The sequence below is a fragment of the Eleutherodactylus coqui genome, chromosome 1, assembly GCF_035609145.1.
Source record: "Eleutherodactylus coqui strain aEleCoq1 chromosome 1, aEleCoq1.hap1, whole genome shotgun sequence".
Lineage (NCBI taxonomy): Eukaryota > Metazoa > Chordata > Amphibia > Anura > Eleutherodactylidae > Eleutherodactylus > Eleutherodactylus coqui.
Window position 1 is genome coordinate 320,388,713 of NC_089837.1, and position 24,762 is coordinate 320,413,474.

General features: G+C 45.8%; 1 protein-coding gene across 1 annotated transcript in view; it reads right to left on the reverse strand.

Annotated features, from left to right (window-relative positions):
* CSMD2 (CUB and Sushi multiple domains 2) overlaps nucleotides 1–24,762 on the reverse strand; it is a 948,969-nt gene that overhangs the window by 360,723 nt on the left and 563,484 nt on the right. Inside the window, exon 6 of the mRNA XM_066586981.1 lies at nucleotides 13,994–14,106. Within this exon, the coding sequence (XP_066443078.1) occupies nucleotides 13,994–14,106 (113 nt within the window). The remainder of the gene's footprint in view (nucleotides 1–13,993; nucleotides 14,107–24,762) is intronic.

Sequence of the window (24,762 nt, forward strand, 5' to 3'; positions counted from 1 at the left end):
ACCCCACAAGGTGGGACGAAGGCCGTTCACCGCCTCCGGTTTGCACCGCTGCCTCTCCCCCTGTGCCCCAACCTGCCACTGAGATCCAACCCCCTCTCAGGACACAGGCACTACCGTCTCCTGGCCCGCACCCACACCCTCAACTCCGCTGACCTCGGCCCCATCCACCAATGTCTCTCAGCGCACCGTCCAGCCGTCGCTAGCGCAAGTGCGCCGCCACGCACCCGCACGCTCAAGCGTTAAACGTGCACATAGCCAAATTTATCAGCCTGGAGATGCTGCCGTATAGGGTTGTGGAAACGGAGGCTTTCAAAGCTATGATGGCGGCCGCGGCCCCGCGCTACTCAGTTCCCAGTCGACATTACTTTTCCCAATGTGCCGTCCCAGCCCTGCACGACCACGTCTCCCGCAACATTGTACGCGCCCTCACCAACGCGGTTACTGCTAAGGTCCACTTAACAATGGACACGTGGACAAGCACAGGCGGGCAGGGCCACTATATCTCCCTGACGGCACATTGGGAGAATTTAGTGGAGGCTGGGACAGAGTCAGAGCCTGGGACCGCTCACGTCCTACCCACCCCCAGAATTGCGGGCCCCAGCTCGGTGGTGGTATCTGCGGCGGTGTGTGCTTCCTCCACTAAACCACCCTCCTCCTCCTCCTCCTCCTCCTCCTACGCAACCTCTGTCTCGCAATCAAGATGTGTCAGCAGCAGCACGTCGCCAGCAGTCGGTGTTGCGTGGCACGGCAGCACAGCCTTGGGCAAGCGTCAGCAGACCGTGCTGAAACTACTCAGCTTAGGAGAGAAGAGGCACATGGCCCACGAACTGCTGCAGGGTCTGACAGAGCAGACCGACCGCTGGCTTGCGCCGCTGAGCCTCCAACCGGGCATGGTCGTGTGTGACAACGGCCGTAACCTGGTGGCGGCTCTGCAGCTCGGCAGCCTCACGCACGTGCCATGCCTGGCCCACGTCTTTAATTTGGTGGTTCAGCGCTTTCTGAAAAGCTACCCACGCTTGTCAGACCTGCTCGGAAAGGTGCGCCGACTCTGCGCACATTTCCACAAGTCCCACACGGACGCTGCCACCCTGCGCACCCTGCAACATCGGTTTCATCTGCCAGTGCACCGACTGCTGTGCGACGTGCCCACACGGTGGAACTCTATGCTCCACATGTTGGCCAGGCTCTATGAGCAACGTAGAGCTATAGTGGAATACCAACTCCAACATGGGCGGCGCAGTGGGAGTCAGCCTCCTCAATTCTTTACAGAAGAGTGGGCCTGGTTGGCAGACATCTGCCAGGTCCTTGGAAACTTTGAGGAGTCTACCCAGATGGTGAGTGGCGATGCTGCAATCATTAGCATCACCATTCCTCTGCTATGCCTCTTGAGAAGTTCCCTGCAAAGCATAAAGGCAGACGCTTTGCGCTCGGAAACAGAGGCGAGGGAAGACAGTATGTCGCTGGATAGTCAGAGCACCCTCCTGTCTATATCTCAGCGCGTTGAGGAGGAGGAGGAGGGGGAGCAGGATGAGGATGAGGGGGAAGAGACAGCTTGGCCCACTGCTGAGGGTACCCATGCTGCTTGCCTGTCATCCTTTCAGCGTGTATGGCCTGAGGAGGAGGAGGAGGATCCTGAAAGTGATTTTCCTAGTGAGGATAGCCATGTGTTGCGTACAGGTACCCTGGCACACATGGCTGACTCCATGTTAGGATGCCTTTCTCGTGACCCTCGCGTTACACGCATTCTGGCCACTATGGATTACTGGGTGTACACACTGCTCGACCCATGGTATAAGGAGAACCTTTCCACTCTCATACCCGAAGAGGAAAGGGGTTCGAGAGTGATGCTATACCACAGGACCCTGGTGGACAAGCTGATGGTAAAATTCCCATACGACAGCGCTAGTGGCACAAGGCGCAGTTCCGAGGGCCAGGTAGCAGGGGAGGCGCGGAGATTAGGCAGCATGTACAGCACAGGCAAGGGAACACTCTCTAAGGCCTTTGACAGCTTTCTGGCTCCCCAGCAAGACTGTGTCACCGCTCCCCAGTCAAGGTTGAGTCGGCGGGAGCACTGTAAAAGGATGGTGAGGGAGTACGTAGCCGATCGCACGACCTTCCTCCGGGACGCCTCTGCCCCCTACAACTACTGGGTGTCGAAGCTGGACACGTGGCCTGAACTCGCGCTCTATGCCCTGGAGGTGCTTGCTTGTCCTGCGGCTAGCGTCTTGTCAGAGAGGGTGTTTAGTGCGGCTGGGGGAATCATCACGGATAAGCGTACCCGCCTGTCAACCGACAGTGCCGACAGGCTTACACTCATAAAGATGAACAAAGCCTGGATTTTCCCAGACTTTTCTTCTCTACCAGCGGACAGCAGCGATACCTAAACAATACGTAGGCTGCACCAGCGGACAGCAGCGGTACCTAAACAATACATAGGCTGCACCTGCGGATGGAAGCATCGTTCTCTATCACCATCAAAAACGGGGACCTTTTAGCTTCATCAATCTGTGTATTATATTCATCCTCCTCCTCCTGCTCCTCCTCCTGAAACCTCACGTAATCACGCCGAACGCGCAATTTTTCTTAGGCCCACAAGGCTCAGTCATATAATTTTTGTAAACAATTTTTATATGTTTCAATGCTCATTAAAGCGTTGAAACTTGCGCCTGAACCAATTTTTATTTTAACTGGGCTGCCTCCAGGCCTAGTTACAAATTAAGCCACATTAACCAAAGCGATTAATGGGTTTCACCTGCCCTCTTGGTTGGGCATGGGCAATTTTTCTGTGGTACATTAGTACTGTTGGTACACCAATTTTTTGGGGCCCTCGCCTATAGTGTAATCCAATTAATTTTTTGCCCACCTGCATTAAAGCTGACGTTACATCAGCTGTGCTGGGCACTGCAATGGGATATATTTATGTACCGCCGGTGGGTTCCAGGGAGCCACCCATGCTGTGGGTCCACAGGGAGTTGTAACTGCATGTGTCTACTTCTAAAGAACCCCAGTCTGACTGGGGCATGCAGTGTGGGCCGAAGCCCACCTGCATTAAACATGACATTACCTCAGCTGTGATGGGCAATGCAATGGGATACATTTATGTACCGCCGGTGGCTTCCTGGCACCCACCCATGCTGTCGGTCCACACGGAGTTGTAACTGCATGTGTCCACTTCTAAAGAACCCCAGTCTGACTGGGGCATGCAGTGTGGGCCGAAGCCCACCTGCATTTAATCTGACGTTAGCTCTGCTGTCCACGGCACTGCAATGGGATACATTTATGTACAGCCGGTGGGTTCCAGGGAGCTACCCATGCTGTGGGTGCACACGGAATTCCCATTGTGGAGTTGTACCTGCCTGTGACTATTTATAAAATACCGCGGTCTGACTGGGGTATGCAGACACCTTGACAGAATGAATAGTGTATGGCACATAGGTTCCCCATTGCTATGCCCACGTGTGCAGCTCCAGATGGAGGTGGCACAGGATTGGATTTCTCATTGCTTCTGTACAGCATTGTGGGCTATCGCCCCACCCCTTTTAAAGAGGGTCGCTGCCTAGCCGTGCCAACCCTCTGCAGTGTGTGCCTGCGGTTCCTCCTCATGGCAGACGCACTTATAAATAGACATGAGGGTGGTGTGGCATGAGGACAGCTGAAGGCTGCACAGGGACACTTTGGTGTGCGCTGTGGACACTGGGTCGTGCGGGGGGGGGGGGGTTGGGCAGCATGTAACCCAGGAGAAGTGGCAACGGAGTGTCATGCAGGCAGTGATTGTGCTTTGTTGGAGGTAGTGTGGTGCTTAGCTAAGGTATGCATTGCTAATGAGGGCTTTTCAGATGTAAAAATTGTAGGGAGGGGGGGGGCCCACTCTTGCCGCTATTGTGGCTTAATAGTGGGACCTGGGAACTTGAGATGCAGCCCAACATGTAGCCCCTCGCCTGCCCTATCTGTTGCTGTGTCGTTCCCATCACTTTCTTGAATTGCCCAGATTTTCACAAATGGAAACCTTAGCGAGCATCGGCGATATACAAAAATGCTCAGGTCGCCCATTGACTTCAATGGGGTTCGTTACTCGAAACGAACCCTCGAGCATCGCAAAAATTTCGTCCCGAGTAACGAGCACCCGAGCATTTTGGTGCTCGCTCATCTCTACTCATTACTCAATGATCGCTAACTGGAGTACTGTGGCACTTTGGGGAATCACGAGAACTCACAGGGATGTCATGACACTTCTGGTTTGAGAGTCAGAATTAGCTACGTTCTGAATTACAAAAGTAAATATAAGAGTAAGCTCAAATGTCTCTCTAGGGAGGGAGAGAAGTTTCAAAAAACACATATATTGATGCAGGGGAGGTAGAAGCTTGGCCACCCATACATATAGATAGTGGGGGAAGGGAGAGACAGATATAGCCATCTGCATACTGCTGGGAAGAGGAGGATAAAGATTTGAGGGTTGTTGAAATACTGAATGCACATAAAAAAAATTAAAAAAGCAATGGGGAGGGATGGTGAAGCTCTGGATTGGCTTATAAAACAATGAATAGGTGTTTTGGGCTGTTTTTTGTAAAAAAAAGGATTTGGTAGGCGTATCCCGAGATCAAAATTCTTAACTAGGAGTGCTTCAAGACTGAAAACGTTGGGAAACATTGCATTAACTTGAGATAGTGTTCTAGACATGCTTTGTGATATGTACAGAAGTCATTGTGCAGGGAGAGGGAGAACATAAGCTGTACCCATCACCTATTAAGAATGATGAATCCAGTGTTATCTATTCATAGGTATTACCTGTCATTGTAAGGCTACTTTCACATCTGTGTTTACTTTTTACATTGTTGGGCTTTATCCTAGGAGCAGAACAAGGGAAAAACTAAAGTGTCAAATACAGAATATACGAGACGTGAATGGTGCCAGACAGACCCCATGCAATATAATTGGGTTCATCCAGCTTTGAGAATGCTAGCCGGGATTTTTTTTGGACAAAATAGCACAGCATGTTATGCTATTTCATCCAGGATTTTACAACTCCAAATCCAAAAACGTTGGTACACGGTGTACTAATGAAAAACAACTGGAGGGTCAATTTTCTACCAAGTCACATGACTAGTTAAAAAAAATGCACATTAAAGAGGCAGAGTCTCTCAAAAGCAAAGATGATCAGAGGTTCACCAATCTGTGAAAAACTGCATCTAAAAATTTCTAATAAAATGTCCCTCAATGTAAAATTTGCGAAGAATCTTTTGATGATATTATGTACCATCTACAGTACATAACGTCTTCAAAGGATTCAGAGAATCTGGAGAAACTCAAGCGCACAAGGCCGACGGGCAGTACTGGATGTTTGAGATCTACTGGCCTTCAGGTGGCACTGCATTAAAGCAGGCATGACTCTGTAATCCAAATCATTGCATGGGCTCAGGAATACTTCCAGAAATCAAAGTCTGTGAACACCGTTCTCCGTTCAATCCACAAATGCAAGTGAAAGCTATACAATGCAAAGAAGAAGCCATATATCAACACAATCCAGAAAAGCCAACATCTGCTCTGGGCCAAAGCTAATTTTAAATGGTCTAAGGTAAAATGGAAAACTGTCCTGTGGTTAGATTAATCAAAATTTGAAATTCTTTTTGAAAACCACAGATGCCGGGTCCTGTGGAAACAAATTTGTTTCTTTTTGCCTTCAATTGTACTTCATTTTTCATTAAAGTTAAGGCTGCAGTATTGTCAACAGACTTTCAGAATACATTTGGCTAGTAAAGTTTTCGGGCATGTAGGCGTATATGTTGGGAGATTTTCATAGTGTGCCTGTTTTGCCTTGACTACTTCCTGTCCCAGAGTGTATATTTACATCCCGGGTGAAAAGGGGTGCCCATGAAATAACGAATATTTACGTCATATGGATGGTGCGGATTGAGGAGCTCAGCCCAGGCCATTCGCAGTGGAGCAGACTGTGACTGTGACAGACTGAGGCTTCCCACTGCAACAGTGGGGAAAGGTGAGAACACCAATCCCTGATGTTAAACCCTTACATACTGTGTCCAATCTTGATGGCAGCATGTATGAGGTTAACAAAGGGTACTTGATCTGTGATGTCATCGAACCTCGACCATGAAATCGCAAAGGGCTGATGGGTTGCCATTGCAGCCACACTCCAGTCACTGCCATCTGCATCTGCTATGACATGTCTTTTAAATATACAGTGATAATACACTGTAGTACAAAAGTATTGCAGTTCATTATGAGATTGATTATGAGATTGCAGGTTCAAGTCCCCTACAAAATGTACAAAAAAAAGTAGAGACAATTTAAAAAAACGCATAAAACATAATAATAAAAAGTCTTTTCAGTGCCCTTTTACAGATTTTTTTGTTTAGAAAAAATACACTTTAAAAAAAACATTTTGTATTGTCACATTGATTAGAACTAGAGATGAGCGAACGTATTCGTCCGAGCTTGATATTCGTGCGAATATTAGGGTGTTCGGGATGTTCGTTATTCGTAACGAACACCATGCGGTGTTCTGGTTACTTTCACTTTCCTCTCTGAGACGTTAGCGCGCTTTTCTGGCCAATTGAAAGACAGGGAAGGCATTACAACTTCCCCCTGTGACGTTCAAGCCCTATACCACCCCCCTGCTGTGAGTGGCTGGGAAGATCAGATGTCACCCGAATATAAAAGTCGGTCCCTCCCGCGGCTCGCCTCAGATGCCTTGTGAGTTAGATGAGGGACAGTGCTGCTGGTACCGGAGCTGCTGTAGGGAGAGAAATCGCAGTTAGTGTAGGCTTCAAGAACCCCAAAGGTCCTTATTAGGGCCAGTAATACCTGTGTGTTGGCTGCTGTTAGCAGTGACTTTTTTTTTTTTTTCCTCAAAATCGCCTCTGCAGAGCGTTGCACCCGGCATTAGGGACAGAAGTGTTGGATAGGCAGGGAGAGTGTTAGGAGTGAGTGTAGCCTTCAAGAACCTCAACGGTCCTTTCTAGGGCCATATTTAACCGTGTGCAGTACTGTGCTGCCTGCTGTTAGCTGTGCTGCATATTTTTTTTTTTCTCAAAATCGCCTCTGCAGAGCATTGCACCCTCCATTGATACTGCAGGGAAAGAATTGTGTAGGCAGGGCCACAACACAGTTATTATTCATTGAATATACGCAGTGGGTCCTTTTGGTGTAAAAACAAGGGAAAACAAATCTATTTGTCCTGCCTCTGTCCGTCCTAAGGGCTGTGGACACGTGTGAGCTGCGTGTACAACGTTAAAAAATCAGACGCACCCAGCTACGCTTTACTGCTGGCTTCGCCATTTGCTTTCCTTAATTGGGAAAAAAATACCTGCTCTGCCAGAGTTCATAACTCTGCTACCCTCAAGTTCTGTGACACATTAGCAGGGACACAGCACAGTTATTAAACTTAGATTATTCATTCACTAGAGGCAGTGGGGCCTTTCGTTTTCAAAAAAGGGAAAAAATTATATTTGGCCTGCAGTCTTGCGCCAATTTATTTCCTGCCTGTGAAATCAAATCACTGGTAATACAGCATGCTGAGGGGTAGGGGTAGGCCTAGAGGACGTGGACGCGGCCGAGGACGCGGAGGGCCAAGTCAGGGTGTGGGCACAGGCCGAGCTCCTGATCCAGGTGTGTCGCAGCCGACTGCTGCGCGATTAGGAGAGAGGCACGTTTCTGGCGTCCCCACATTCATCGCCCAATTAATGGGTCCACGCGGGAGACGGTTATTAGAAAATGAGCAGTGTGAGCAGGTCCTGTCCTGGATGGCAGAAAGTGCTTCGAGCAACCTATCGTCCACCCGCAGTTCTGCGCCGTCCACTGCTGCAAATCAGAATCCTCTGTCTGCTGCTCCTCCTTCCTCCCAGCCTCCTCACTCCACTCCAATGACACCTGCTCAGCTGCGTGAAGACTCCCAGGAACTGTTCTCTGGCCCCTGCTCAAATTGGGCAGCAGTGGTTCCTCTCCCACCAGAGGAGTTTATCGTCACTGATGCCCAACCATTGGAAAGTTCCCGGGGTCCGGGGGATGAGGCTGGGGAATTCCGCCAACTGTCTCAAGAACTTTCTGTGGGTGAGGAGGACGATGATGATGAGACACAGTTGTCTTGCAGTCAGGTAGTAGTGAGGGCAGTAAGTCCAAGGGAGCAGCGCACAGAGGATTCGGAGGAAGAGCAGCAGGACGATGAGGTGACTGACCCCACCTGGTTTGCAACGCGTACTCAGGACAGGTCTTCAGAGGGGGAGGCAGGGGCAGCAGCAGGGCAGGTTGCAAGAGGCAGTGCGGTGTCCAGGGGTAGAGGCAGGGCCAGACCGAATCATCCACCAACTGTTTCCCAAAGCGCACCCTCGCGCCATGCCACCCTGCAGAGGCCGAGGTGCTCTAAGGTCTGGCAGTTTTTCACAGAGACGCCTGACGACCGACGAACAGTGGTGTGCAACCTTTGTCGCGCAAAGCTCAGCCGGGGAGCCAACACCAACAGCCTCACCACCACCAGCATGCGCAGACATATGATGGCCAAGCACCCCACAAGGTGGGACGAAGGCCGTTCACCGCCTCCGGTTTGCACCCCTGCCTCTCCCCCTGTGCCCCAACCTGCCACTGAGATGCAACCCCCCTCTCAGGACACGGGCACTACCGCCTCATGGCCTGCACCCACACCCTCACCTCCGCTGTCCTCGGCCCCATCCACCAGTGTAGTTCAGCGCACCGTCCAGCCGTCGCTTGCGCAACTGTTGGAGCGCAAGCGCAAGTACGCCGCCACGCACCCGCACGCTCAAACGTTAACCGTCCGCATAGCAAAATTCATCAGCCTTGAGATGCTGCCGTATAGGGTTGTGGAAACTGAGTCCTTCAAAAGTATCATGGAGGCGGCGGCCCCGCGCTACTCAGTTCCCAGTCGCCACTACTTTTCCCGATGTGCCGTCCCAGCCCTGCATGACCACGTCTCCCGCAACATTGTACGCGCCCTCACCAACGCGGTTACTGCCACGGTCCACTTAACAACGGACACGTGGACAAGCACAGGCGGGCAGGGCCACTACATCTCCCTGACGGCACATTGGGTGAATTTAGTGGAGGCTGGGACAGAGTCAGAGCCTGGGACCGCTCACGTCCTACCCACCCCCAGAATTGCGGGCCCCAGCTCGGTGGTGGTATCTGCGGAGGTGTATGCTTCCTCCACTAAAGCACACTCCTCCTCCTCCTCCTCCGCAACCTCTGTCTCGCAATCAAGATGTGTTAGCAGCAGCACGTCGCCAGCAGTCGATGTCGCGCGGTGTGGCAGCACAGCGGTGGGCAAGCGTCAGCAGGCCGTGCTGAAACTACTCAGCTTAGGCGATAAGAGGCACATGGCCCACGAACTGCTGCAGGGTCTGACACAGCAGACCGACCGCTGGCTTGCGCCGCTGAGCCTCCAACCGGGCATGGTCGTGTGTGACAACGGCCGTAACCTGGTGGCGGCTCTGCAGCTCGGCAGCCTCACGCACGTGCCATGCCTGGCCCACGTCTTTAATTTGGTGGTTCAGCGCTTTCTGAAAAGCTACCCACGCTTGTCAGACCTGCTCGTAAAGGCGCGCCGGCTCTGCGCACATTTCCGCAAGTCCCACACGGACGCTGCCACCCTGCGCACCCTGCAACATCGCTTTAAGCTGCCAGTGCACCGACTGCTGTGCGACGTGCCCACACGGTGGAACTCTACGCTCCACATGTTGGCCAGGCTCTATGAACAGCGTAGAGCTATAGTCGAATTCCAACTCCAACATGGGCGGCGCAGTGGGAGTCAGCCTCCTCAATTCTTTTCAGAAGAGTGGGCCTGGTTGGCAGACATCTGCCATGTCCTTGGTAATTTTGAGGAGTCTACCCAGGTGGTGAGTGGCGATGCTGCAATCATTAGCGTCACCATTCCTCTGCTATGCATCTTGAGAAATTCCCTGCAAAGCATAAAGGCAGCTGCTTTGCGCTCGGAAACAGGGGCGGTGGAAGACAGTATGCCGCTGGATAGTCAGGGCACCCTCCTGTCTATTTCTCAGCGCGTACAGGAGGAGGAGGAGGAGCATGAGGAGGATGAGGAGGGGGAAGAGACAGCTTGGCCCGCTGCTGACGGTACACCGGCTGATTGCCTGTCATCCTTTCAGCGTGTATGGCCTGAGGAGGAGGAGGAGGAGGAGGAGGAGGAGGAGGATCCTGAAAGTGATCTTCCTAGTGAAGACAGCCATGTGTTGCGTACAGGTACCCTGGCACACATGGCTGACTTCATGTTAGGATGCCTTTCTCGTGACCCTCGCGTTGCACACATTCTGGCCACAACGGATTACTGGGTGTACACACTGCTCGACCCACGCTATAAGGAGAACCTGCCCACTCTCATTCCCGAAGAGGAAAGGGGTTCGAGAGTGTTGCTATACCACAGGACCCTTGCGGACAAGCTGATGGTAAAATTCCCAGCCGACAGCGCTAGTGGCAGAAGGCGCAGTACCGAGGGCAAGGTAGCAGGGGAGGTGCGGAGATCGAGCAGCATGTACATCCCAGGCAGTGCAACAGTCTTTAAGGGCCTGGACAGCTTTATGGCTCCCCACCAAGACTGTGTCACCGCTCCCCAGTCAAGGCTGAGTCGGCGGGAGCACTGTAAAAGGATGGTGAGGGAGTACGTAGCCGATCGCACGACCGTCCTCCGTGACGCCTCTGCCACCTACAACTACTGGGTGTCGAAGCTGGACACGTGGCCTGAACTCGCGCTGTATGCCCTGGAGGTGCTTGCTTGTCCTGCGGCTAGCGTCTTGTCAGAGAGGGTGTTTAGTGCGGCTGGGGGAATCATCACAGATAAGCGTACCCGCTTGTCAACCGACAGTGCCGACAGGCTAACACTCATCAAGATGAACAAAGCCTGGATTTCACCAGACTTCTCTTCTCCACCAGCGGACAGCAGCGATACGTAAGCAATACGTAGGCTGCACCCGCGGATGGAAGCTACGTTCTCTCTCACCATCCAAAACGGGGACATTTTTGCTTCATCAATCTGTGTCTAATATTCCTCCTCCTCCTGCTACTCCTCCTGAAACCTCACGTAATCACGCTGAACGGGCAATTTTTCTTAGGGCCACAAGGCTCACTAAAATAATTTTTCTGAACAATTTTTAAAAGTTTCAATGCGCTTAAAAGCGTTGGAACTTTAACTTGAACCAATTTTTCGTTACACTGGGCTGCCTCCAGGCCTAGTTACCACTTAAGCCACATTAACCAAAGCGATTAAGGGGTTTCACCTGCCCTCTTGGCTGGCCATGGCCATTTTTTTGGATGTACATTAGTACTGTTGATACAGCAATTTCTTGTGGGCCCTCGCCTACAGTGTAATCAAATTAATTTTTAGCCCACCTGCATTACAGCTGACGTTACCTCAGCTGTGTTGGGCAATGCAATGGGATATTTTTGTGTACCGCCGGTGGCTTCCTGGCACCCACCCATGCTGTGGGTCCACAGGGAATTATAAATGCATGTGTTTCCACTTGTAAAGAACCCCAGTCTGACTGGGGCATGCAGTGTGGGCCGAAGCCCACCTGTATTAAGCACGACATTACTACCTCAGCTGTGTTGGGCACTGCAATGGGATATTTTTGTGTACCGCCGGTGGGTTCCAGGGAGCCACCCATGCTGTAGGTCCACAGGGACTTCACAATAGGGAGTTGTACCTGCCTGTGTCTATGAATTAAAAACCGCGGTCTGACTGGGGCATGCAGACACCTTGACAGAATGAATAGTGTGTGGCACATAGGTTCCCCATTGCTATGCCCACGTGTGCAGCTCCTGATGGCGGTGGCACAGGATTCTATTTCTCATTGCTTCTGTACAGCATTGTGGGCTATCGCCCCGCCACTTTTAAAGAGGGTCGCTGCCTAGCCGTGCCAACCTCTGCAGTGTGTGCCTGCGGTCCCTCGTCATGGCAGACGCACTTCTAAATAGACATGAGGGTGGTGTGGCATGAGGGCAGCTGAAGGCTGCGCAGGGACAGTTTGGTGTGCGCTGTGGGGGGGAGGGGGTGCGGTTGGACAGCATGTAACCCAGGAGAAGTGGCAGTGGAGTGTCATGCAGGCAGTGATTGTGCTTTGTTGGAGGTAGTGTGGTGCTTAGCTAAGGTATGCCATGCTAATGAGGGCTTTTCAGAAGTAAAAGTTGTTGGGAGGGGGGGGGGGCCCACTCTTGCCGCTATTGTGGCTTAATAGTGGGACCTGTGAACTTGAGATGCAGCCCAACATGTAGCCCCTCGCCTGCCCTATCCGTTGCTGTGTCGTTCCCATCACTTTCTTGAATTGCCCAGATTTTCACACATGAAAACCTTAGCGAGCATCGGCGAAATACAAAAATGCTCGGGTCGCCCATTGACTTCAATGGGGTTCGTTATTCGAAACGAACCCTCAAACATCGCGGGAAGTTCGTTTCGAATAACGAACACCCGAGCATTTTGGTGTTCGCTCATCTCTAATTAGAACCCATACAATGAATGGAAAACACTTTTTAATTAGCACGGCAAATTCTATTTAAAAAAAAGCAAAAAGAAAAGGAGCCAAAATTATTATTTTGTTCATTTCACCTCCCAAAAAATGCAATAAAAGTGATTTAAAAAATCATATTTACCCCAAAATGGTACCAACAGAAACTATAGCTTGTCATGCTATAAACAAGCCCTCAAAGAGCTCCGTCTGCTGCTCAGAGTCAGTAACAGCAAACAAACTAGGCCACTACACTAGATAGAGAATAACCACTGTTCGTTAGTATTATTTGTATGCTTCTTCCATGGAACTCTCAGTTGTCACTTTTACTTATATAAATCTTCACTCTATTTTATGACTACCTCGTTTCGATGTGTTGATTGTATGACCTCAATACTTCCCAAGACAAGTATTGTGAAAAAGCAATGAAAAAAGCTCAAACGGCAAAAAGCACAGCATGTCAGTTCTTTCTTTTCGGATATCTGTGGTTCTGTGAATACATCTGCAGTTTGATAGACTAAGGAAACAGATACTATGCATCTTCTCATAAATCATTTCTACTGTTTATACTGCGCACAACAATACTGGATTATGTCCTATGAACTAAAATGTAGCAAACAGAAATTGTTTGTGGAACTGAATTATTTTATGCTACATTTTCCAGGAACATAAGGCCTGATGTCCATGGCAACCTTGAATTGCGAAATCCGCACGGACGATCCGCAGTTTAAGCTGCCCATAGGAAGTCATGGGCACCCGCAGTTGAATTAAAGCATGCAGATTTGTTTTGCAGACCTTTTGGTCCGGAAAACAAGTCGCAGCATGCTGCATTTTGCTACAGTTTCTGCACAGACGGCTTCCATTGAAGAAAAAAATCTCTACCTGAATGTGCTCTGGCAGGTAAACACTATCCTCGGCCACAGGCAGGGTCGGATTCCAATGTATGCTACCACATGCAGAATCCGACTCTCCCGTGGGCATGAGGCCTAAGCCTGAGAATAAAGGTGTAACTGAAGTTTAACGCAATCTCCGATTCTTGTTCATGTCATATAAAGGTCCTAATATTACAGAGCAGCTATACAATTGTTGTCCCACATGGACCCTTTGTTCTAATGAAGCCACCCTGTTGAGGAATTATATAGGGCAGCCATTCAAATAGATGAACGCATAATACATGGTTGCACTGAGTCCACAAGAGTGGGAACACTTCTTTACAGAGATCATGGGGGGTTCCAAGTGGGGCACCTGCCTATATAATATCTGTATCCATAAATATGGCATTTCAGTGTTAAGTAGGTTTATGTAGTAATGCGAATACACAAATTACAGAAAAATGTATCCTTTTCATTATAGAAAGACTGAGTATTCTTATTTTACTATTTATATAATATCAGTTCTGCATTTCTTTTAACCCTTCTGCAATCAATGAAGTAGAGTTGGATGATTATGTCAATTCTATTAAAATTGGTTATGGAATAACACTTGTAGACATCAAATCTGCTTGATTTACCACTTACCTTGGTACTGTGCACTGAAACCTTTCTGTCTATGATTGCCATCGGATGTAAAATGAATGCGTAGCCAGTTCTTACTGCTGATGACTGGAGGTGGTAAATTTGATCCTGTAAACCTGAAAGAGAAATGCAGATTTTAAGGGTTGGAGACTGCATTCATTGTCCTATAAAAGTAGAACTAACAGACTGTACCTAGGTGCCTATAATAAGCCATGCTATACATTTTTTAGCTTAATATTTACCCAATTATCGATAATTGGGAGCCTAATATACAGAGATATTAAATACCAGTTCAGTTATAACTTCTGTGTTTGTTGTTAGACATATGTTACCTATTTGGTGTTGGAAATGGCTAAAGATGGTCATATGAACATGGCCACATAGCTCTTGTACAGAGAAAAGATGAGATAAAGATAACTTTCTGCAAAAAAAGTGATTTATCTTAATGTTTTGGGGTTATGCTCTATTATGTTAGATAAATGTTTTGACAAAAACATTAGGGTCAGAATATTGGATACAGATAGTCCCCTACTTGCGAATGTTCGAGTTACGAACCTCAGTACATACAAACAGTTGTTTGCGATTGGATAGGCATTCTATCAAGCCATGCCATAGGCTTAGTACTTGATGTATAAATTATAAGGAATCGCCCCACATCTAGAATATATAGTCACCAATCTTTCTCAGAGGATAGTTCAGGACCGAACACATGGAGGACCATCTCTTGATTGATAAGAATGAAAGAGGGAGATTTGGGGATAAATGAGGGCAAGGTCCTCCAAACAACCTTATGCATCGAAAAAGATTCCCCAAAAGCTAAAATTGTAGCTCTCTCACTTGTTTGTGGGCAAATTCCACCTAAGAAACAGAATAAGCTTTATGGGTCTATGTTTCTGGATGTCGACCACAAGTTGATTGCAACTGAGGGTTTAAGAGCGGAGCAGACATTTCTTTGTGTTAGAGTTAATGGAGAATAGGTCAAGCTCCTACTTCATCCATCCATTCATGACTTTGGGTGTTGGTAATGAAGTTCATTAGGCTTGACCTGGGAGAGCTCATTTAGAGAAGAATGGGCCTCTTGGGAATGTTGCTTTCAACCTGGGAAGTGACAGGCTACTACTAAGGGCCAGTTGGAGCTACTGTGGTAGGAAAGCAAAGGTACTATGTGATGCTTGAGGCATTGGGACACTAGGCCTATTAGAGAGGGACTGTTAATATACAGTAATTGGCTGGATGACTTGGTGTTGGACTTGTTTATGCACTGTGTTGCTGTAATACTGAGTTTTCCTGTAACTACAAGCAATAAAGCTGGTTGAAGTCAGATTGAAAAAAAACTGCCTAGTATTGGAGTGGGTTTCTGTGTGTGTCAAATATCTCGCCCAAGGGATGGTGATTCTGTGAGTCGACTAATCCCCAAGTTTATTACATATTGAACATAAATTATTCATAAGGTATCATTATTTCAGCCACACTACGTCACATCTTGCTCCCCTGCATCCTTAGCTAGAATCTTGATGACTTTAATACCTCAATAGAGGCTTTGGACACTCTGGTCTGGGCTGTAAGGGACATATTTATCTTCCTAAGTTCATGCACTTGTGTCATGATTCATAGGATCCCCCAGATTTGTACGCTGCTCGTAAGTAACCCCTGTGCATTCAGACAATTTAGTGCCCACTTTAAGGGCGCCCACCCACTGGCGATTTTTTTTCCCTGCGAAATTCGCAGCATTTTTTTCTCTGCAGGGGTCTATGGGACTTGTAATGTTAAAATCGTGATTGCGCAAAATCGCGATTTCGCGGTAAATTGCGATTTTGCGCAATCGCGATTTTAACATTACAAGTCCCATAGACCCCTGCAGAGAAAAAAATGCTGCGAATTTCGCAGGGAAAAAAATCGCCAGTGGGTGGGCGCCCTAAGGCTGCAGTGCTGCCATTGCAGAGTGCCTATCAAACCGTGCCTATGACATGACTTTAAGGATTTTGAGGTCTCAATCTGTAGGTTGGGACAAGGTACCTCATCTCATACTGTTTAAACCCGAGCTTCATCAATGAGGCCCAAACAAAGTATTTGACCCAGGACAACATTTCCTGGGAAGCTTAAGATGGAAGATTCAATTTCCACTTGACATAGTCTCCTAGAAAACATAAGATGCCTCAGTAGCTTCTTCCACACAATGAAACTAGATAGATGATATTCACAACCCAATTAGTAATAAGATTAATTAGAAACTACATAAGATTGGCAGATGATATAGCATGGCATAAAAACAAACTTTTAATTATTTCTGAAAAACCTATTAGATTTTAATATACTATCATCCCTCTATTAAACATATTCTATTAAACTTTGATCTTCCCCTTTCCTCCTTTCCTTCTCTCCAAAAATATGCGGCTAATTAAACAAATTGTCTACATTTAAAGAATGTAATGTGAAATATTTTAAGTCCCAGTTTTGTTACCGTTAAACCTATTATATTATAAGAGGCCGGATTTGTTTGTATTGGTAGGACTTGTTATTCTTCAATAAAAGAAGCTTCAAAAAATTAAAGTTGGCTCATTATTTAGTGAACACCATGAAAGAAATATGTAAAAAAAAAAAATAGCCAAAATAGCTAATTTTGCATATCTCACAAAAAAAAGCAATACAAAGCGATGAAAACCTCGTATGAATTACCAAACAGTTTCATCAAAAAATAAATTTCAACAAAACAACCCCTCACATAGCACCATTGAAACGAAAAATAAATGTATGGGTTCTTTGAATGTGGTAATACAAAAAGTGTCATTTTTAATTTTGAAAGTCTGAAAAACTAGCGAAATATAAAAACAATACGTATATTTGGTATTGATGTAATCACAGTGACCCAAAGACTTAGGCCAGGCTCACACGGATGGACTGGAATCCACATGCGGGAGGCCCACAGCAGATTCCGGCTTTGAGCCCGGTCCGCTGCCCAGCATACCTGTGGTTTCTGCACTGCGGATGACCACGGTGGTTTGCCGTCTGTCAAGCATGGTAGAATAATTTTTTTTTTTTTTTCAACATTTGTAATTTCCCTGTCATCACTTAGCGATGACATGGTAAATACAAATGTTGAAAGCAATGTTAATTGCTTATGGGCTGCAGGTTGTATGGCCTCCATTGACTTCAATGAAGGCCATATGCAGGGAGTCCACAGCAAAATAGAGTATGCTGCAACTTTTCCTCTGCTCGTGAAATATGCAATTTGTATCTGTAAGTGGGAGCAAAAAAGGGAAATCGCATGCTTTTAAATGGCTGCATTTTGCTGTGGAAATTCTGCGCGGACAGAAATCGTGGATTCCTCAGTTGGAATCCGCCTGAGTTAACCCAACGTTAATTTACCATACTGTTTATAACCGATGGGAAACACTGTTAAAGAGTGAATAAAAAGCAATGCCAGAATTACAGATTTTGTTAAAATCCTTTCTTATAAAATGTAGAAAAACAGCAGAACATGAGAAAACTGTATACACTTGGCATCACCATATAATCATGCTAATCCAGAGAGTAATGTTGTTACATAATTTTTTCTGCATGCTTAACGCTGTGAAAATGAAATCCAAAAAGCAATGGTAGAATATCCTCCCCCTCAAAAAATAAGATGAATAAAAGTTATGCAATACATTATATGTACCCCAAAATGATGTAATTAAATGTTGTTTGGGCTCTAGGAAAGTAACAGTGAAAAAATAAAAAACAATTGGTTGATGATTAGAACCTAAAATGGGCCCATGATTAAGGGATTAAATAACTGTGATAGATAAAAAGCTATGATTACAGCCTAAAATGGGCCCGTCATTAAGGGTTTAAATAACTGTGATAGATAAAAAGCAGGAGTATAAAGATTTATCTATTTAACACAGAGGAACAATTTCGAGAGGTAGCACAATATAGGAGGCTCTAGATTCAAATGCTGTGGCACCAAAAAAGACTTGCCCGACCTAGCTGAAGTGAGAGGTGAGCATCATAATCCATTATTGAATCGTTCATGTTTTCCAATCTAAGAACAAATACTTCTGTTATTATAGTATGTGAGCCCTTCGGTGAGCTCATTGAGGACAGACTCGCCCATTAAAAGTATGGCCACTTGAAAACCAGTCTATTGTTTATTAGGTAGTAAGAGAATCCACTATTATGCCGGTGTTTATCTCTATTTTCCCAGTCAGAGAGGTTAAACAATGCTCTCAAGTAAAAATATTTCATTAAAATGTCACTTTGTGTTCAGAAAACTCTAATCCTGCTCATTTGTACTTGCAAGTCTGAATCTGTGCTGATAATATATTTTAAAGTCTAATTATGTAAGGAAAGCTGGCAGGGTAATCAGTTTAAACACTCTGCACAGAATGAACCACTTGCCTGGGTACTCTACCATAGAACAGACATATACAGCACGCACATGTACACAAGGCATTTTACACTCCGCTGCTTAAAAAACACAATACAACAATAAAAATAGATTGAAAAAAAGTTCTTTTTTTTTTTCAAAAAGCAAAAGACCTCCTGAGTTGTACAAAGACTTAATGGGAATTACTTTTGAAGTGTGTACCAGTCATAAAATTATGGTTCTTTTTAAAGCAAAATTTCTCAGTAAATAACAAGGACGTACACCCAAGCTGGCAATTTACAATTATGGTGGATGAATGGATCTCTTCAGGTGAAAAGTGCTAAAGTGGCATGTTCTTCTGTGTCTGCTGAAAATAATTTCTATACATGACTCTCACACACCCACCTGGACTCCATTTTCATTTCAAAGCAACAATAATAGCTAGTGGATCATAAAAGCCTATGTGTACTGAAGATTTCATCAGATACTACACATGGCATCAGTATAAAACAATAACTTCTATGGTAAATACTTGAGAGTTGTTGTAGTCGAAATGCAAAAATTACAAATAGGATAATGTTAACATTAGAGATGAGCGAGCACCCAAATGCTCGGGTCCTCGTTATTCGAGTCAAGCTTTTCGTAAAATTTGAGAGCTCTATTCGAGTAATGAACCCCATTGACTTCAATGGGAGACTCGAGCATTTTTGTATGGGACCCGCTGGATGCCGAGCTTTTTTTTTTATCCCGTGTTCTCTCTCTCCTCCGACAAGCCAGCCACAAACTACCATTGACGTGTGCAGCAGGGAGCAGTCAAATCTGACATGTCAGCGGTGGGGAGGGGCCAAAAATGGGGCGGGGTCAAACACAGCGTGATGCTCACTCGAGTAGCGAGCACCATCAAGTATGCTAATACTCGAACGAGCATCAAGCTTGGAAGAGTACATTCACTCAACTCTAGTTAACATATTACATTTTTGATGCAATAAAGGGGTTGTTCCACTTCTAGCTACTAAGGACCGATCCTCAGGATAGATCACTAATAGCAGATCAGTGGGGGCCCACTACCTGGAATTACCCAGCAACAAGCTGTTTCCTGTACCCATAGCTGTTTTTTGCGGGAAGCATATAGCTCTGTACATTGCGCAGTTGTCCAGATTTGTAGGGTAGACTGAGTCCCATTCACTTAATAGGACTCAATGAAGGCAGCTGTCTGAACACGAAGACAACAACCTGAGAAAACAGCTGATTGTCGTGGTTCCTGGGCAGTGAACCACCACTGAGCTATCCAGGAGATAGGACATCAATAGCTAAAAGTGGGACAACCCCTATAAACCAAACAGATATTTTTAAACTTCAAGAGTTATTAAAATATCAATATAAAAGTAACAGGCTCTTGTGTGTTTCCCAACCCAGGTTGGAATGGGCCGCCAATAGATCAAAAAATTCACTGATGGGCCCAATATCTTGGAAGCCAAGGGACTCAGGTAGAACCGGTTCCATTAGGTCCATCAGGTGTTTATTTCACAAACAAGATTTATTCTTGCATTGTTACAAAACAATTAAAAACATGTACACCTTTTCTATAGTTGGAAGGTGTAACACAATTATGTCTAGTTGCCCAATATACCCTAGTTTGATACTCAATCTATCAGGTGTCTCCAACTCTGATAAAAAGAAAAAAACTGTCTGAGCATATTTGTTATATACAAACAGGCTTGAAAATAAAACACTACAATCTAATATAATTTACTTCTATGAGGGCTCAGTCACATGGGCGCATCGGCATCCGTACACCGGCGCTGATGCGCCCGTGTGACTGGAGGTTAAAAGACGTCCGTACCTAAAGACGGCCGTCTCTCTCCAGCGCTGATCATAGAACGCATGACCGGCAATGGAGCCGGTCACATGTTCTTCCTCCCGGCGCTGCAGAGAGACGGCCGTCTTCGGGTACGTCCGTCTGCTGGCTGCAGTCACACGGGCGCATCGGCACCGGTGTACGGGTGCCGATGTGCCCGTGTGAGTGAGCCCTTAATATAAGGTAAAGAAATTATGCATATGTCCTTAACATTAATGTTAAGGTTTAAAAAGATGAAACTCAAGAATACATACAGGGGATGGACAAAAATCTGGAAACACAGTACAAAATGCATGCCTTAAAATTGGTCTCTACATGTCTTATTGAAATATGATTTATAATCCAATGTAACTTAAGTGGAGGTAATATGACACAGATGCTGCGGGGCAGAAGTGAACATCTGGCCGAGCAACAAGGCTCAATTGGTCAGGGGTTTGAGACACTCACCTGCTGTTACCAGCTAGCTCCCTAAGCTACCCAGAGCAGGGCAAGAGGTGAAGTAAACACAAATTCGGCAGAAAAGCTCTCAGGCAAACAGGGGTCAAAAGGGCAGCTCAGTGTTAATGGTTAAAATCCCATACATTTCGTACGGTGTGTCCATATTTTTGTCCACCCACTGTGTGTAAACAGCATGTGAAAAAATAATGGAGTAGGAGGCAAAGTAAGACTGCAGGTTGGCTAGTGGAAGTTTGTAATAATACAAACAATGTTAATCAAGTATCACTGGTACATCCTTGGTAATGTAGAAGCTTGATATTCTTGTAAACGACACCTCTACCTCAACAGGACTTGAAATTAGATACACTGTAGAGACTCTGTTTGAGGCACACAAACACTATTTTACTCAGCTTGTCATGCAGGGGTCAATTACTATTGTATTTGCATTATGCTTGTAATGTATTTAAAAAACAGTCTCAATTGGGAAAACTAAGTTAAACCTCTGTGAGGAAAAGAATAGTACAAATAGCAGATCTAAATAATGAATGTGATTATTTTTACATCAATTCCAGTTAAGTGGAACGTCATTAGAGGACTTGGCACAGATATGTAATGGATCTGCACTCTACTGCTGCTATTAAGGGCTACTCTTCACAAAGCGACTAGACACAGCATTCAGTATGTCATTAGCTATTGCTTAGACTTCCAATGTGACCATGTATAAAATATCTACTCATACAAAACACCCCAAAAATGAACTAACACATCCCTGGTACTGAAATTTAAAGTGTATTTCGGGACTTTTTGCTGATTCCCAGGGTCACTGCTCTGTCAAGAAGCAGAATATGCTGACCATAGCGCAGTGGCCCGGATTAGAACTGCAGCTCAACCCATTCAACGGGAGCTAGGCCTGCAACATCAATCTAAGGCACTACGCTTTGCGCTATGGTCAGCCCTTTCTGTGCTGACAGTGGCTCCAAGAATCACCTGATTGGCAGGGATCTGAGCAGCGTGTCCCCATTGATCATCAATAGCAAAAACAAAAAAAGGACTGAACTACCCCTTAAGTGCTGTCACAAGCAGAATGCCTATAAGGCCTATTCTCTTGCTTGGAGAAGCATACTAGATATTTACATCAAAGAATCATTCCACACAAACGCAGTATAAGGTTTAATTTGGTCGAAATACTAAATAAAGTCTTAACGTTGCAAATAATCAAGCTCTGGGCCACATTAGATAAACTTTGATTTTTTTTTAATGTTTACTCTGCCCAATGATGATATATACATTAACACTGGTCATCAAAATTGAATTTTCCGCAAGCCCATTATTTTCCTTAACAACTTACCGTATATTCCGGTGGATAAGGCGACTGGGCGTATAAGACGACCTCTCAACTGTCGACTTATACGCCGGGAATACTGTGTAAGGAAAAAAAACAATGCTCACCTCCCATAGCATTCAGCGTCAGCCAATCACAGCCATTCCATGACATTATTGAATGGCTGTGATTGGCTAACGCAGCGCCAGCTTTCATTGGCTGACGCCACCTGAGTTAGCCAATCAGAGCATTAGCTTTCTGGAGGCGGGGATTTCAAGCCCCGCATCCAGAAAGCAATGCTCTGTCGGCGAGGAGGAGGGAGCGACAGCCTGCAGCAGCGCCGCAGAACGCCGCGGGAGGTGAGTATTGTTTTTTTTTCTCTACAGCTTATACCCGGCGTATAAGATGACCCCCGACTTTGGAGAACATTCTCCGGGGTTAAAAGGTCGTCTCATATGCCCGTATTTATGGTAATTCCCCGTCTTTACCTAATATAAAAGATTGAAATACTTTTTTAGGATCACACACTGTGATACTGAAGCAGGCACCTGATGTCACAGCCGGTAATACAGAATGTGAATATAGCTCTATGCTACATAAAAATAACTAGAACTCCTTATATTAATACACATGTAGCGATGTCTTCTCCTGGAAGTGAAATGCTATACACAAACATTGGAGTCAGGAATTACATTTGCTAAGGACATATTATCCTCCTTTGTTATACAGTGCATTCACTTAATGTGCTATTAGTTTTTGACACTTGAAAGGCTGATACAAACAAACATTGTTGATATCTATAGAAAAAAGCACAAACTGACAGCAACTTAAACACTTGATAAACCATGAATACTGTGTGTCACATTCACAGTGCATCAAACATCAAGGTGTTTGTCTCTGCCTGTAACAAGTACTCTTAACATTGGAATTAAACTGGTTCCATAGAACTGTAATATTTAATAAAAACAAACCTAGCCTGTGTATACTGCTATAACCGGGGCTGTATGTATCTTGCAAGATGATTCTTCATACAGCTAAAGTGATTCGTTATGTAAGTACAAACTGTCCTCTAAGGGTCCAGTATTTTTAATAGGTAAAGAATATGCATTTTACAAAACTGAAACCGATTCAGTAATCGGATGACCCATGTTACAAGTCAAAAGGACACACTAGAATTTGTTGAAATTACCATATATACTCGAGTACAAGCCTCGTTTTTCAGCACATTTTTTTATGCTGAAAAAGCCCCCTCGGCTTATACTCGAGTGAGGTAAAAAAAAACAAAAACAAAAAAAAACCCACAATACTCACCTCCCAACCGACGTCTGTGTCCCCAGCGCGATGGTCTCCCTGGCGGTGCGGCAAGCAGCTTGAGAGTTATCCCCGCTGTCATCTCCCTGCTCAGCTTTGAATGTCAGCGCTGTCAGTGCTGTGTAAGTAGGCACTGTGATTGGATCGAGCTCCATCCAGCCAATCACAGCCGGCGCTCGATCATTCACAGCCATTCAGTAAATGACATCACTGTATGGCAGTGAATGGTTTATCGAGCACCGGCTGTGATTGGCTGGTGCTCAATCCAATCACAGAGCTTACTTACACAGCGCTGATGGTGGGGGAATTCAAAGCCGAGCAGGAAGACAACAGTGGGGAGAATTCTCAAGCAGCTTGCTGCACTGCTGGGGGCACCATTGTGCCGGGGACACAGACGCCGGCTGGGAGGTGAGTATTGCATTTTTTTTTACCTAGTATATACTCGAGTATAGCTCGGCTTATACTCGAGTCAATAAATTTTACCAGTTTTTTGTGGTAAAACTTATTGACTCGGCTTATACTCGAGTATATATGGTAATTTGAAACTGAATCAGTCATGAGCAGAGAATTAGTAAAGTTTTTCAGCTCACTTCTAAACTACCTAATTGTCTTAATGGAAATCATTAAGCCAGGGGTGTAACTATAGGGGATGCGGTCAGGGGCGTACCTAAGGGCTCAGGGGCCCGGGTGCAAAAGTTCAGCTCGGGGCCCCCCCTTGGGCCTCCACCCCACACTCCCCCGTACCCATACCTAGATCGTGCTGCATACATTATCTGCCCCTTGGCGTAATTTTTCCAAACATGACGCATTTCCTGCACATGAACATTTGTTTGTAGCCCCGCAGGCCACTCTTACACACCGCTTTTGTCCCGAGCGCCGTACTAACCGCGGTACAACACTCCCAGAGATTTTAATGAACTTAGTTAAACCTGCGCTCGAACACGGTGTTACTAACGCTGTGATTTTCAAGAGCTGTCTGTTCTATTTTTGCGCTGTCGTGGTTTTTAACACACCTCCTCACAATGATGGGGTGCATAAAAAGCGCCGTCAGATGCTGTAACCTGTGTTCAAAAACGCTGCTCGAAAATCCAGTAAAAATGCCACGATTACAAGCTGCGTTTTCTGAACTAGTGTCTATCTATCTATATACTATCTATCTGTCTCATATCTATCTATATACTATTTATCTATCCCATATCTATCTATATACTATCTATCTATCTATCTATCTATCCCATATCTATCTATATACTATCTATCTGCTATCTGTATACTATCTATCTATCTATCTCATATCTATCTATATACTATCTATCGCATATCTATCTATATACTATATATCTATACACTATCTATCTATATACTATATATCTATACACTATCTATCTAATATCTATCTATATACTATCTATCTATCCCATATCTATCCATATACTATCTATCCCATATCTATCTATATACTATCTATCCATCTATCATCTATATACTATCTATGT